Source organism: Nyctereutes procyonoides, unplaced genomic scaffold, assembly GCF_905146905.1.
Source record: "Nyctereutes procyonoides isolate TBG_1078 unplaced genomic scaffold, NYPRO_anot_genome, whole genome shotgun sequence".
Classification (NCBI taxonomy): Eukaryota; Metazoa; Chordata; class Mammalia; order Carnivora; family Canidae; genus Nyctereutes; species Nyctereutes procyonoides.
Genome location: NW_026575125.1, coordinates 53,883,572 through 53,898,831, shown reverse-complemented (window position 1 = coordinate 53,898,831; position 15,260 = coordinate 53,883,572). Strand labels below are relative to the sequence as shown.

The 15,260-nt window shown below is 43.7% G+C and overlaps 1 protein-coding gene across 1 annotated transcript; it reads left to right on the top strand.

Annotated features, from left to right (window-relative positions):
• The first annotated feature begins 2,028 nt into the window (after positions 1-2,028).
• LOC129518895 (60S ribosomal protein L30-like) lies at positions 2,029-2,581 on the top strand. Its single transcript, XM_055339173.1, has 2 exons — positions 2,029-2,105; positions 2,305-2,581. The coding sequence occupies exons 1-2, from the start codon at positions 2,029-2,031 to the stop codon at positions 2,579-2,581; spliced, it is 354 nt and encodes a 117-aa protein (XP_055195148.1).
• Positions 2,582-15,260: the final 12,679 nt, after the last annotated feature.

Here is a 15,260-nt window from a genome sequence, read left to right as displayed (position 1 = left end):
GTAGGAAGACCAAACATCACAGTCTGCCAGGACTCAGGGATGTGAGATTTTCAGTGCCCAAATCAGGAAAGTCTTGGGCAAAAGGGGATGTCACTCTAGTCAAAAAAAAGTCACCACCGGTATGCACTACATGCCAGACTTTGTGCTGGGCACTTTTTATACATTGTTCAGTCCTGGCAATAAGCTTGTGACAAACATCATATCTCTATTTTCTTGCATAGGCAACTGAGACTCAGTGCAGCAGAATAGTGTAGCCACAAGAATTTGGGCAAATCTACTCAAAGGAAGTGGGATGGTTTCAGGCCTTCTAAAAACCCCCTTATGCTCTACTCTGAGATCTTCTTCTTCCCATTCCTTGGCCCAAGACACAGAGAAAGCCTACCAGAATACAACCTGTGACTTGCTCGTGACAGTATGGATGCCCAGAACTTTCAGCATGAAGTGGGCTTGAGTGGGCCTCCTTGGAGTATACTCTACATAAGCAAAATTATCTCCAAGGATAAGGAGATAGTCATGAGGAAAGGGGGATTCCCAAGAAGATGCACCTGCATGATTGTTTTGGCTCTTTTTGGGGGGTATTACCCTTGAATTGGAGGAGGTGCAGTGGAAGGGGTGAGTGGGATGACAAGGCAGAAGAGACAATAAATCCTCTGTGCCATTTTGGAGCTCACATATCCTCAGTGTGCCATCATTTCCTAGGAATTTTCAACATTCCACTTCAACCCCTACCAAAATAAAACAAAAATTTAAAAAAGGATTTGATTCTGGAAGTCTGTGCCCAGTGGTCCAGTATCACAAACCCTTGCTAGGCCTTTTGGAAAAAGCTGTCTTTCCAAGGATGAAGAATTTTCTTTAGGGAATTATGAAGCTTTCTCTGAAACTTGCTAGAAAATATATTATCTTTCTCTCTTGCTCTCCCTCCTGCCTGCGTTTTGATGGCCTAAGTAGCTATCCTCACTCTAGCCTTAGAAACTTAAACTTGCATTTGCTTCTAGTACCCACAGTGGAATCTGTGAACTACTCATTTATTTTCCCTGAGTATCTCTTGATGAGGATTTCTTAGTGCTGCTATTTGCTTAACAGGAACTATCCACTCCTATCACAGATTTACCTGTTCCTACTTGGTCATGGTGCAATGGTGCAGCCACTCTGCAAAACTGTGTGGAGGTTCCTCAAAGAGTTAAAAATAGACATGCCCTATGACCCAGCAATTGCACTGTTGGGGATTTATCCCAAAGATACAGATGCAATGAAATGCCAGGACACCTGCACCCCAATGTTTATAGCAGCAATGTCCACAATAGCCAAACTGTGGAAGGAGTCTCAGTGTCCATCGAAAGATGAATGGATAAAGAAGATGTGGTTTATGTATACAATGAAATATTACTCAGCCATTAGAAATGACAAATACCCACCATTTGCTTCAACGTGGATGGAACTGAAGGATATTATGCTGAGTGAAATAAGTCAATTGGAGAAGGACAAACATTATATGTTCTCATTCATTTGGGGAATACAAATAATAGTGAAAGGGAATAGAAGGGAAGGGAGAAGAAATGTGTGGGAAATATCAGAAAGGGAGACAGAACATAAAGACTCCTAACTCTGGGAAATGAACTAGGGGTGGTGGAATGGGAGGAGGGCGGGGGGTGGGGGTGAATGGGTGATGGGCACTGAGGGGGGCACTTGACGGGATGAGCACTGGGTGTTATTCTGTATGTTGGCAAATTGAACATCAATAAAAAATAAATTTATTATTAAAAATAAAATAAAGAAAAGGAAAAAAAAAGATTTACCTGTTCCTCTCTGAAGTCCAAGGCTGCCAGAGAATAATATTCTTTGCTGTATGCCCCACCCTACTTCTACCTCTTGGTCTCCAGCCAGCCAGAGAGACCTCAGAACGGGGGTGAGGAAGCATATTCACACAGATCCACTCTTACACTTAAAACTTCTGAGGTAGCCTTTCTCACTCCTGGCCATTTTGGTGGGTGCTTTTGGTTGGGGCCATCCCGCATATAAGGCAGGAAGATGGTGGCCACAAAGAAGAGGAAAAAGTCACTTGAGTCGATCAACTCTAGGCTCCAATTCATTATGAAAAGTGGAAAGTGGGCAGCCCCTGTGGCCCAGCGCCTTAATGCTGCCTTCAGCTCAGGGTATGATCCTGGAGACCCGGGATCGAGTCCCACGTCAGGCTCCCTGCATGGAGCCTGCTTCTCCCTCTGCCTGTGTCTCTGCCTCTCTATCTCTTTCTCTCCCTGGGTCTTTCATGAATAAATAAATAAAATCTTAAAAAGAAAAGAAAAGTTGCAAGTACATACTGGGGTACAAGCAGACTCTGAAAATGATCAGACACGGCAAAGCAAAACTGGTCATCCTGGCCAACAACTGCCCGGCTTTGAGGAAATCTGAGATAGAATACCACGCCATGTTGGCCAAAACTGGTGTCCATCACTACACTGGCAATAATATTGGATTGCGCATAGTATGTGCGAAATACTACGGAGTATGTACCCTGGCTATCATTGATCCATGTGATTCTTATATCATTAGAAGCATGCCAGAACAGAGTGGTGAAAAGTAAGCCACATGAAATTTTTTTCTTTAATAAAATTAGCCAGAGCTTGTTTTAGAGAAAAATAAATAAATAAATAAATATTCTGAGGTAAATTCTTCCAGAAGCATGGACTGTTGAGTTTGGAAGGACCTTCAGAAGACCAGCCAGTTTGACTCCATAAGCTTAGAGAAGTGGAGGAAGTGATGACCAGAAAGGTCAATGGCCTACCCCAGGATCACTCAGTGAGTTGGAGACTGAGCCTGCAATCAGAATCCACAGTTGCTGGAATCTAAATCATCATTCAGAATACTACTTACTTTCTGAAAACCACTCTATCTCAATGCAGATGAAAGGATTAGAAGTTTTAGCCAATAGTCTGGCTACATGATACTTTGAGCTGAAGAGCAATCCAGTGACTTCCTGCTCCTTGAAAAGGTCAGTGTCCTCACTCAAGTGTCCAGCCCTAGCACACAATGTTGGTCTGGGGAGGGAGGTGACCAGATCATTAAAGAAATTGGTAAAGTGACTGATGTCTCTGTGGCTGTCACTACCAGGTATGTATCTGGATATAACTCATTTGCCTACCTTGGCATAATTAAGCTAAAGAATTGACTTTTCTTTATTGATAATTTTTACTTCCATAAATCTCTGTTAAACTACTGCAATAATCCAGTAGCACATTTTAAGATGAAGAGTCCAAGCAGGTTCTCTAATTTTTTAATGGACATGTGCACTGCGGGTTGTGATTCTGGACATATGTGTATAATATATTGCCTGTTGGGAATTTTTTTGTATGTGGCTTTCATGGAAAAATGAAATAGCAGGAATTTCAGAGACTTACAGATGAAATTTCCAGTCTCAGTTTGAACTAACTGTGTAAATTTGGAGATTTGCTTAATCTTCTGAGCCTTGATTTCTCTAGCTGAAAAATGAGGGCTATCATATTTATTTCACTGGGTTATTGGGGAGAATTCTATGAGATGATGTGGTTAAAATGCTTAGCTTAGTGCCTGGCATATACACTGAATGTATGCTTAGCCAATAGTGTTTATTATCATCACACTATGTGCTATTTTATTCTGCTTAGAGCTTTGGGACCTCTAGATTGTGTTGTGGCCACTTGCCTGGGAAGCAGTACACCATCCCCATAAGCCCTGTCCCAGCTACCCTAACCCTGTCCTCTTCTGTACTACAAAACCAATTTTGATGTGTGGCTATCCTAAAGGAAAGCATAGCAATTAAAAGTTTCCCTTGCCCTCTGCTAGTCTGAGTACTTTGCTAATATCAAGAGTATGTAGTTTTATCTCTGCCTTTTTTTGCACTGTTTTATAATAATTTGATTCTGTCACTGTGTGTGTCCAGCTAGATTTTAAATGTGTTAAAAATTATCTTAATCCTTTCTGCCCCCTCCCAGGGACCAGCATTAAAACTACAGCAGAACAGATGTTCAGGGAGTATTTAAATAATTAAATGAATGAGCACTCAGATGCTAAGAACCAAGCATTCAAGCTATTTCTAATTGTAAAAGGGACCACCTCCCTCTCCCCTTAGATCACCATCTGTATGGAGTCCCAGATGTTTCTGGTAAGAAGGTTGCTTCCAAGTTGTTCTGAGAAGTTTTATTTTTCACATACCTATCCAAATTTGAGTTTACTTCCTGTGCCTTTTTGTGTGCACAGAAATTTTCACCCTTATTCTGGAACTTAACATAATCAATCTTAAAGTGTGTTGTATATCTCCATTGCCCCTTAAGAAGGATTATTCCTGGGATGCCTGGGTGGCTTAGCCATTAAGCCTCTGCCTTTGGCTCAGGGTGTGATCCCTGGGATGGAGTCCCACGTCGGGCTTCCTGCAGGGAGCCTGCTTCTCCCTCTGCCTATGCTTCTGCCTCTCTCTGCATGTCTTTCATGGATAAATAAATAAAATCTTAAAAAATAAAAAAGAGTGGCTATTCCTGAGGGTGACTTTGTCTTTGGAGTACTGGGCTTTGGAAGGTGATAGGTTTGTATTGAAACTTTGGCTGTACCACACATTTATTGTCTGTATAACCTTCAAAAAGAGGCTTAACTTCTTGAGTCCAGGATCTGTATCTGTAAAATGATGTGAAAGATTTGTAAAAATTTTATTTAATCTTTGTGACAATCTTATGTGTGGGGGGATATAGAATTATAGCTAGAATTAATATAATATGTAAAAAGTTCCCAGTATAGAGCTTGGCATTTGGTACACATTTGATTAATATTTGCTTATAATTTGTTTATGAAAAATAACCGAGGAGGGGCAAGATGGCGGAAGAGTAGGGTCCCCAAATCACCTGTCGCCACCAAATTACTTAGATAACCTTCAAATCATCCTGAAAACCTAGGAATTCGGCCTGAGATTTAAAGAGAGACCAGCTGGAATGCTACAGTGAGAAGAGTTCGTGCTTCTATCAAGGTAGGAAGACGGGGAAAAAGAAATAAACAAAAGGCCTCCGAGGGGGAGGGGCCCCACGAGGAGCCGGGCTGAGGCCGGGGCGAGTGTCCCCAGGACAGGAGAGCCCCGTCCCGGAGAAGCAGGAGCTGCACCAACCTTCCCGGGTGGAAAGGGGCTCGCAGGGAGTTAGAGCAGGAACCAGCAGGGTGGGGATGCCCTCCGGCTCCCTGGGACAGTAACAGACACCTGCGCCCAGGAGAGTGCGCCGAGCTCCCTAAGGGCTGCAGCGCGCACGGCGGGACCCAGAGCAGCTCGGAGGGGCTCGGGCGGCGATTCCGCGGAGGGGCCTGCGGGGCGGAATCAGCTCGGCGGCGGTGGCTCGGGCAGAGGAAGAGGCTCCGTGCGGAGGGGGCTGCGCGGCCGGGAGCAGCTCGGAGGGGCTCGAGCGGCTCCGCAGAGCGGCGGCTGCACGACCGGGAGCGCGAATCCCACAGCGCAGGCCCCGGAGCACAGGGCGCCGGGATACAGCCCAGGATCCGGCCTCCCCCGAGACAGGCAGAGGCCGGGAGGGCCCAGGACAAGAAGGACGCTCCTGCCCCGAGCTGAGCAGATCAGCGGCCCTGCCCCGGAGCCTCCAGGCCCTGCGGACGGGACGGAGAGCCCCGTAGTTCCTGCGGGGGCTGAATCCAGGTTTCCAGAGCTGCCATAGCCACTGTGGCTGTTCCTCCTGGGGCCTCACGGGGTAAACAACCCCCGCTGAGCCCTGCAGCAGGCAGGGGCAGAACAGCTCCCCCAAGTGCTAACACCTGAAAATCAGCACAGCAGGCACCTCCCCCAGAAGACCAGCCAGACGGACCAGTTCCAGGGGAAGACAAGGGACTTAAAGTCTACAGAATCAGAAGATACTCCCCCGTGTTTTTTGTTTTTTTTTTCTTTTTTCTTTTTGATTTCTGATTGAGTCCCCCACCCCCCTTTTTTCACCTTTCTTTCTTTTTCTTTCTCTTTTTCTTCTCTTTTTTCCCTTTTTTCCTTCTTTTTCTTTTTTCTCTTTTTCTTTTCTTTCCTTCTCTCTCTTTCTCTCCTTTTCCCAATACAACTTGTTTTTGGCCACTCTGCACTGAGCAAAATGACTAGAAGGAAAACCTCACCTCAAAAGAAAGAATCAGAAACAGTCCTCTCTCCCACAGAGTTACAAAATCTGGATAACAATTCAATGTCAGAAAGCCAATTCAGAAGCACTATTATACAGCTACTGGTGGCTCTAGAAAAAAGCATTAAGGACTCACGAGACTTCATGACTGCAGAATTTAGATCCAATCAGGCAGAAATTAAAAAATCAATCGAATGAGATACAATCCAAATTAGAAGTCCTAATGACGAGGGTTAACGAGGTGGAAAAACGAGTGAGTGACATAGAAGACAAGTTAATGGCAAAGAGGGAAACTGAGGAAAAAAGAGACAGACAATTAAAAGACCATGAAGACAGATTAAGGGAAATAAATGACAGCCTAAGGAAGAAAAACCTACGTTTAATTGGGGTTCCCGAGGGCGCCGAAAGGGACAGAGAGCCAGAATATGTATTTGAATAAATCCTAGCTGAAAACTTTCCCAATCTGGGAAGAGAAACAGGCATTCAGATCCAGGAAATAGAGAGATCCCCCGCTAAAATCAATAAAAACCGTTCAACACCTCGACATCTAATAGTGAAGCTTGCAAATTCCAAAGATAAAGAGAAGATCCTTAAAGCACCAAGAGACAAGAAGTCCCTGACTTTCATGGGGAGGAATATTAGGGTAACAGCAGACCTCTCCACAGAGACCTGGCAGACCAGAAACGGCTGGCAGGATATATGCAGGGTCCTAAATGAGAAGAACATGCAACCAAGAATACTTTATCCAGCAAGGCTCTCATTCAAAATGGAAGGGGAGATAAAGAGCTTCCAAGACAGGCAGGAACTGAAAGAATATGTGACCTCCAAACCAGCTCTGCAAGAAATTTTAAGGGGGACTCTTAAAATTCCCCTTTAAAGAGAAGTTCAGTGGAACAATCCACAAAAACAAGGACTAAATAGATATCATGAGGACACTAAACTCATATCTGTCAATAGTAACTCTGAACGTGAACGGGCTTAATGACCCCATCAAAAGGTGCAAGGTTTCAGACTGGATAAAAAAGCAGGACCCATCTATTTGCTGTCTACAAGAGACTCATTTTAGACAGAAGGACACCTGCAACCTGAAAATAAAAGGTTGGAGAACCATTTACCATTCAAAAGGTTCTCAAAAGAAAGCAGGGGTAGCCATCCTGATGTCAGATAAACTAAAATTTACCCCGAAGACTGTAGTGAGAGATGAAGAGGGACATTATATCATACTTAAAGGATCTATTCAGCAAGAGGACTTAACAATCCTCAATATATATGCCCCGAATGTGGGAGCTGCCAAATATTTAAACCAATTAATAACCAAAGTGAAGAAATACTTAGATAATAATACACTTATACTTGGTGACTTCAATCTAGCTCTTTCTACCCTCGATAGGTCTTCTAAGCACAACATCTCCAAAGAAACGAGAGCTTTAAATGATACACTGGACCAGATAGATTTCACAGATATCTACAGAACTTTACATCCAAACTCAACTGAATACACATTCTTCTCAAGTGCACATGGAACTTTCTCCAGAATAGACCACATACTGGGTCACAAATCGGGTCTGAACTGATACCAAAAGATTGGGATTGTCCCCTGCATATTCTCAGACAATAACGCCTTGAAATTAGAACTAAATCACAACAAGAAGTTTGGAAGGACCTCAAACACGTGGAGGTTAAGGACCATCCTGCTAAAAGATAAAAGGGTCAACCAGGAAATTAAGGAAGAATTAAAAAGATTCATGGAAACTAATGAGAATGAAGATACAACTGTTCAAAATCTTTGGGATGCAGCAAAAGCAGTCCTGAGGGGGAAATACATCGCAATACAAGCATCCATTCAAAAACTGGGAAGAACTAAAATACAAAAGCTAACCTTACACATAAAGGAGCTAGAGAGGAAGCAGCAAATCCACCCGACGCCCAGCAGAAGAAGAGAGTTAATTAAAATTCGAGCAGAACTCAACGAAATTGAGACCAGAAGAACTGTGGAACAGATCAATAGAACCAGGAGTTGGTTCTTTGAAAGAATAAGATAGATAAATCATTAGCCAACCTTATTAAAAAGAAGAGAGAGAAGACTCAAATTAATAAAATCATGAATGAGAATGGAGAGATCACTACCAACACCAAGGAAATACAAACGATTTTAAAAACATATTATGAACAGCTCTACGCCAATAAATTAGGCAATCTAGAAGAAATGGACGCATTCCTGGAAAGCCACAAACTACCAAAACTGGAGCAGGAAGAAATAGAAAACCTGAACAGGCCAATAACCAGGGAGGAAATTGAAGAAGTCATCAAAAACCTCCCAAGACACAAGAGTCCAGGGCCAGATGGCTTCCCAGGGGAATTCTACCAAATGTTTAAAGAAGAAATCATACCTATTCTACTAAAGCTGTTTGGAAAGATAGAAAGAGATGGAGTACTTCCAAATTCATTCTATGAGGCCAGCATCACCTTAATTCCAAAACCAGACAAAGACCCCACCAAAAAGGAGAATTAGAGACCAATATCCCTGATGAACATGGATGCAAAAATTCTCAACAAGATACTAGCCAATAGGATCCAACAACACATTAAGAAAATTATTCACCATGACCAAGTAGGATTTATCCCCGGGACACAAGGCTGGTTCAACACTCGTAAAACAATCAATGTGATTCATCATATCAGCAAGAGAAAAACCAAGAACCATATGATCCTCTCATTAGATGCAGAGAAAGCATTTGACAAAATACAGCATCCATTCCTGATCAAAACTCTTCAGAGTGTAGGGATAGAGGGAACTTTCCTCGACATCTTAAAAGCCATCTACGAAAAGCCACAGCAAATATCATTCTCAATGGGGAAGCACTGGGAGCCTTTCCCCTAAGATCAGGAACAAGACAGGGATGTCCACTCTCACCACTGCTATTCAACATAGTATTGTAGTATTGGAAGTCGTAGCCTCAGCAATCAGACAACAAAAAGACATTAAAGGTATTCAAATTGGCAAAGAAGAAGTCAAACTCTCCCTCTTCGCCGATGACATGATACTCTACATAGAAAATCCAAAAGCCTCCACCCCAAGATTGCTAGAACTCATACAGCAATTTGGTAGCATGGCAGGATACAAAATCAATGCCCAGAAATCAATGGCATTCCTATACACTAACAATGAGACTGAAGAAAGAGAAATGAAGGAGTCAATCCCATTTACAATTGCACCCAAAAGCATAAGATACCTAGGAATAAACCTAAGCAAAGAGGTAACGGACCTATACCCTAAAAACTATAGAACACTTCTGAAAGAAATTGAGGAAGACACAAAGAGATGGAAAAATATTCCATGCTCATGGATTGGCAGACTTAATATTGTGAAAATGTCAATGTTACCCAGGGCAATTTACACGTTTAATGCAATCCCTATCAAAATACCATGGACTTTCTTCAGAGACTTAGAACAAATTATTTTAAGATGTGTGTGGAATCAGAAAAGACCCCAAATAGCCAGGGAATTTTAAAAAAGAAAACCATCTCTGGGGGCATCACAATGCCAGATTTCAGGTTGTGCTACAAAGCTGTGGTCATCAAGACAGTGTGGTACTGGCACAAAAACAGACACATAGATCAATGGAACAGAATAGAGAACCCAGAATTGGACCCTGAACTTTACGGTCAACTAATATTCGATAAAGGAGGAAAGACTATCCACTGGAAGAAAGACAGTCTCTTCAATAAATAGTTCTGGGAAACGTAGGGGCAAGATGGCGGAAGAGCAGGGTCCCCAAATCACCTGTCCCCACCAAATTACCTAGATAACCTTCAAACCATCCTGAAAATCTACGAATTTGGCCTGAGATGTAAAGAGAGACCAGCTGGAATGCTACAGTGAGAAGAGTCCGCGCTTCTATCAAGGTAGGAAGAAGGGGAAAAAGAAATAAAGGAACAAAAGGCCTCCGAGGGGGAGGGGCCCCGCGAGGAGCCCGGCTGAGGCCGGGGCGAGTGTCCCCAGGACAGGAGAGCCCCGTCCCGGAGGAGCAGGAGCTGCCCCAACCTTCCCGGGCGGGCGGAAAGGGGCTCGCAGGGAGTTGGAGCAGGACCCAGGAGGGCGGGGATGCCCTCAGGCTCCCTGGGACACTAACAGACACCTGCGAGCGCAGGAGAGTGCTCCGAGCTCCCTAAGGGCTGCAGCGCGCACGCACGGAGGGACCGACCGGAGCAGCTCGGAGGGCTCGGGAGCGGCTCCAGGGAGGGAGATGCAGGGCGGGAGCGCGAATCCCACAGCGCAGGCCCCGGAGCACAGGGCGCCGGGACACAGCCCAGGATCCGGCCTCCCCCGGGACAGGCAGAGGCCGGGAGGGCCCAGGACAGCAAGGACGCTCCTGCCCCGAGCTGAGCAGATCAGCGGCCCCGCCCCGGAGCCTCCAGGCCCTGCGGATGGAGAGCCGAGAGCCCTGAGCCCCGTAGTTCCTGCGGAGGCTGAATCCAGGCTTCCAGAGTTGCCATAGCAACTGCGGCTGTTGCTCCTGGGGCCTGGCGGGGTAAACAACCCCCGCTGAGCCCGGCAGCAGGCAGGGGCAGAGCAGCTCCCCCAAGTGCTAACACCTGAAAATCAGCACAGCAGGCCCCTCCCCCAGAAGACCAGCTAGAGGGACCAGTGATACTCCCCCGTGTTCCAATACAACTTGTTTTTGGCCACTCTGCACTGAGCAAAATGACTAGAAGGAAAACCTCACTTCAAAAGAAAGAATCAGAAACAGCCCTCTTTCCCACAGAGTTACAAAATCTGGATTACACTTCAATGTCAGAAAGCCAATTCAGAAGCACCATTATACAGCTACTGGTGGCTCTAGAAAAAAGCATTAAGGACTCACGAGACTTCATGACTGCAGAATTTAGATCCAATCAGGCAGAAATTAAAAATCAATGGAATGAGATGCAATCCAAACTAGAAGTCCTAACGACGAGGGTTAACGAGGTGGAAGAACGAGTGAGTGACATAGAAGACAAGTTAATGGCAAAGAGGGAAACTGAGGAAAAAAGAGATAAACAATTAAAGAACCATGAAGACAGATTAAGGGAAATAAATGACACTCTAAGGAAGAAAAACCTACGTTTAATTGGGGTTCCCGAGGGCGCCGAAAGGGCCAGAGGGCCAGAATATGTATTTGAACAAATCCTAGCTGAAAACTTTCCCAATCTGGGAAGGGAAACAGGCATTCAGATCCAGGAAATAGAGAGATCCCCCCCTAAAATCAATAAAAACCGTTCAACACCTCGACATCTAATAGTGAAGCTTGCAAATTCCAAAGATAAAGAGAAGATCCTTAAAGCTCAAGAGACAAGAAGTCCCTGACTTTCATGGGGAGGAATATTAGGGTAACAGCAGACCTCTCCACAGAGACCTGGCAGGCCAGAAAGGGCTGGCAGGATATATTCAGGGTCCTAAATGAGAAGAACATGCAACCAAGAATACTTTATCCAGCAAGGCTCTCATTCAAAATGGAAGGAGAGATAAAGAGCTTCCAAGACAGGCAGGAACTGAAAGAATATGTGACCTCCAAACCAGCTCTGCAAGAAATTTTAAGGGGGACTCTTAAAACTCCCCTTTAAGAAGAAGTTCAAGTAACTCTGAACGTGAATGGGCTTAATGACCCCATCAAAAGGCGCAGAGTTTCAGACTGGATAAAAAAACAGGACCCATCTATTTGCTGTCTACAAGAGACTCATTTTAGACAGAAGGACACCTACAACCTGAAAATAAAAGGTTGGAGAACCATTTACCATTCAAATGGTTCTCAAAATATACCCTAAAAACCACAGAACACTTCTGAAAGAAATTGAGGAAGACACAAAGAGATGGAAAAATATTCCATGCTCATGGATTGGCAGAATTAATATTGTGAAAATGTCAATGTTACCCAGGGCAATTTACACGTATAATGCAATCCCTATCAAAATACCATGGACTTTCTTCAGAGACTTAGAACAAATTATTTTAAGATTTGTGTGGAATCAGAAAAGACCCCAAACAGCCAGGGGAATTTTAAAAAAAGAAAACCATATCTGGGGGCATCACAATGCCAGATTTCAGGTTGTACTACAAAGCTGTGTTCATCAAGACAGTGTGGTACTGGCACAAAAACAGACATATAGATCAATGGAACAGAACAGAGAACCCAGAAGTGGACCCTGAACTTTATGCTCAACTAATATACGATAAAGGAGGAAAGACGATCCACTAGAAGAAAGACAGTCTCTTCAATAAATGGTGCTGGGAAAATTGGACATCCACATGCAGAAGAATGAAACTGGACCACTCTCTTGCACCATACACAAAGATAAACTCAAAATAGTTGAAAGATCTAAATGTGAGACAAGATTCCATCAAAATCCCAGAGGAGAACTCAGGCAACACCCTTTTTGAACTTGGCCACAGTAACCGGAGAAGGACAAACAGTGTATGTTCTCATTCATTTGGGGAATATGAATAATAGTGAAAGGGAATATAAGGGAAGGGAGAAGAAATGTGTGAGAAATATCAGAAAGGGAGACAGAACATAAAGACTTCTAACTCTGGGAAATGAACTAGGGGTGGTGGAGGGGGAGGAGGGCGGGGGGTGGGGGTGAATGGGTGACGGGCACTGAGGGGTACACTTGACGGGATGAGCACTGGGTGTTATTCTGTATGTTGGTAAATTGAACACCAATAAAAATTAATTTATTAAAAAAATAGTTCTGGGAAAATTGGATATCCACATGCAGAAGAATGAAACTAGACCACTCTCTTGCACCATACACAAAGATAAACTCAAAATGGATGAAAGATCTAAATGTGAGACAAGATTCCATCAAAATCCTAGAGGAGAACACAGGCAACACCCTTTTTGAACTTGGCCACAGTAACTTCTTGCAAGATACATCCATCAAAGCAAAAGTAACAAAAGCAAAAATGAACTATTGGGAGTTCATCAAGATAAGAAGATTTTGCACAGCAAAGGATACAGTCAACAAAACTCAAAGACAACCTACAGAATGGGAGAAGATATTTGCAAATAACATATCAGATAAAGGGCTAGTTTCCAAAATCTATAAAGAACTTATTAAACTCAACAGCAAAGAAACAAACAATCCAATAATGAAATGGGCAAAAGACATGAAGAGAAATCTCACAGAGGAAGACATAGACATGGCCAACATGCACATGAGAAAATGGTCTGCATCACTTGCCATCAGGGAAATACAAATCAAAACCACAATGAGATACCACCTCACACCAGTGAGAATGGGGAATATTAACAAGGCAGGAAACAACAAATGCTGGAGAGGATGCGGAGAAAAGGGAACTCTCTTACACTGTTGGTGGGAATGTGAACTGGTGCAGCCACTCTGGAAAACTGTGTGGAGGTTCCTCAAAGAGTTAAAAATAGACCTGCCCTACGACCCAGCAATTGCGCTGTTAGGGATTTACCCCAAAGATTCAGATGCAATGAAACGCCGGGACACCTGCACCCCGATGTTTCTAGCAGCCATGTCCACAATAGCCAAACTGTGGAAGGATCCTCGGTGTCCATCGAAAGATGAGTGGATAAAGAAGATGTGGTTTATGTATACAATGGAATATTACTCAGCCATTAGAAACGACAAATACCCACCATTTGCTTCAACGTGGATGGAACTGGATGGTATTATGGTGAGTGAAGTAAGTGAATCAGAGAAGGTAAAACAGTGTATGTTCTCATTCATTTGGGGAATATGAATAATAGTGAAAGGGAATATAAGGGAAGGGAGAAGAAATGTGTGGGAAATATCAGAAAGGGAGACAGAACATAAAGACTCTTAACTCTGGGAAATGAACTAGGGGTGGTGGAAGGGGAGGAGGGCGGGGGGGTGGGGGTGAATGGGTGACGGGCACTGAGGGGGATACTTGATGGGATGAGTACTGGGTGTTATTCTGTATGTTGGTAAATTGAACACCAATAAAAATTAATTTATTAAAAAAATAAAAATAACCAAATTGCAGAAGAAAAAATGTAGAAAACAATGAAAATAAGGAAAAAATGTTATCCATAGTTCCACTACCTTAACATAACAATGGTCTCTGGGGTTCTTCAGGGATCCTGTCTTATTCATCTTTGTAGTCCCCACAGTACCTGGCACATAGTGGTCACTCAATCAATGTGTTCTATTCAATTGGCTTAGAATGGAGAAGTAAATAAATGCCAAACTTATGTGGAGGCTTTGGCAATTTACAAAATTTATGTCCACTACATATTTGTTGCTCATACCAACACTTTGAGGTTAACAGATTGTCTGTCATGTCTCTCATTTTACAGAGGAAGACATTGAACTTTGAAGAGGTACATGTGATTTTCCCTAGTCCACACAGCAATAAGTAAGTGACAGGAGAGGGCCTCTGGCCCAGGGTTTCTAACTCAGAATCCTGGTTCTTTGACACTGTCTATCTACCATTACCCAAGCCCAGTCATCCCCAATAAAGCCTAAATTGTCATCCGTATGACTAGGGGTTTAATGTTCCCTGGCAAACTGCCCAAATGTGCCCCCTTCTTACTATTGATCCCTGGGACTTGATTGGGGAGTAGGGATGGTAGTGAACAGGAAATTGAGACAGGCAGGGTCTTGGATCTGCCAAACCGGAGAGAACAGAGGGAGAAATGTCATGTCCAGAGACATCTGAGACCATTTCTACTAGAAGTGGGTAAGGGAAAGGAATGCACTTTAGAGAAGGTTCAGCTAGTTCTGGACCAGTAAATTTTGTGAGAAAGCAAGCTGCCTCTGAAGCATCTGTCCAGAGAATTGGAAAGAGATTCTGGGCCATCTCCTGTGTCTGGCACAGGTCTATGTTTCTGAGACAACTACACTTCTATTTTGCCTCTGTCTTAGCCATCCAGTCCTGGTATTTCAACCCCTATCCTAAACTGGGAACCTTCAAAACTGCTTCCTGCTGAACAAAGCTGGGACTCAAAGTAAGCCTTTTCCTCCATACATTAGCCCCAGATTCCACCCCTATACTCTAGTGCAAGAATCTGACCCCCACACCTAAGAAGCTTTCTATAGCTTGCCTCATCTCTGAGATCTAAGCATGTTTTCTCAGGTCTGTGAAATGTTCCTGCAGATGCTCATGGAGAA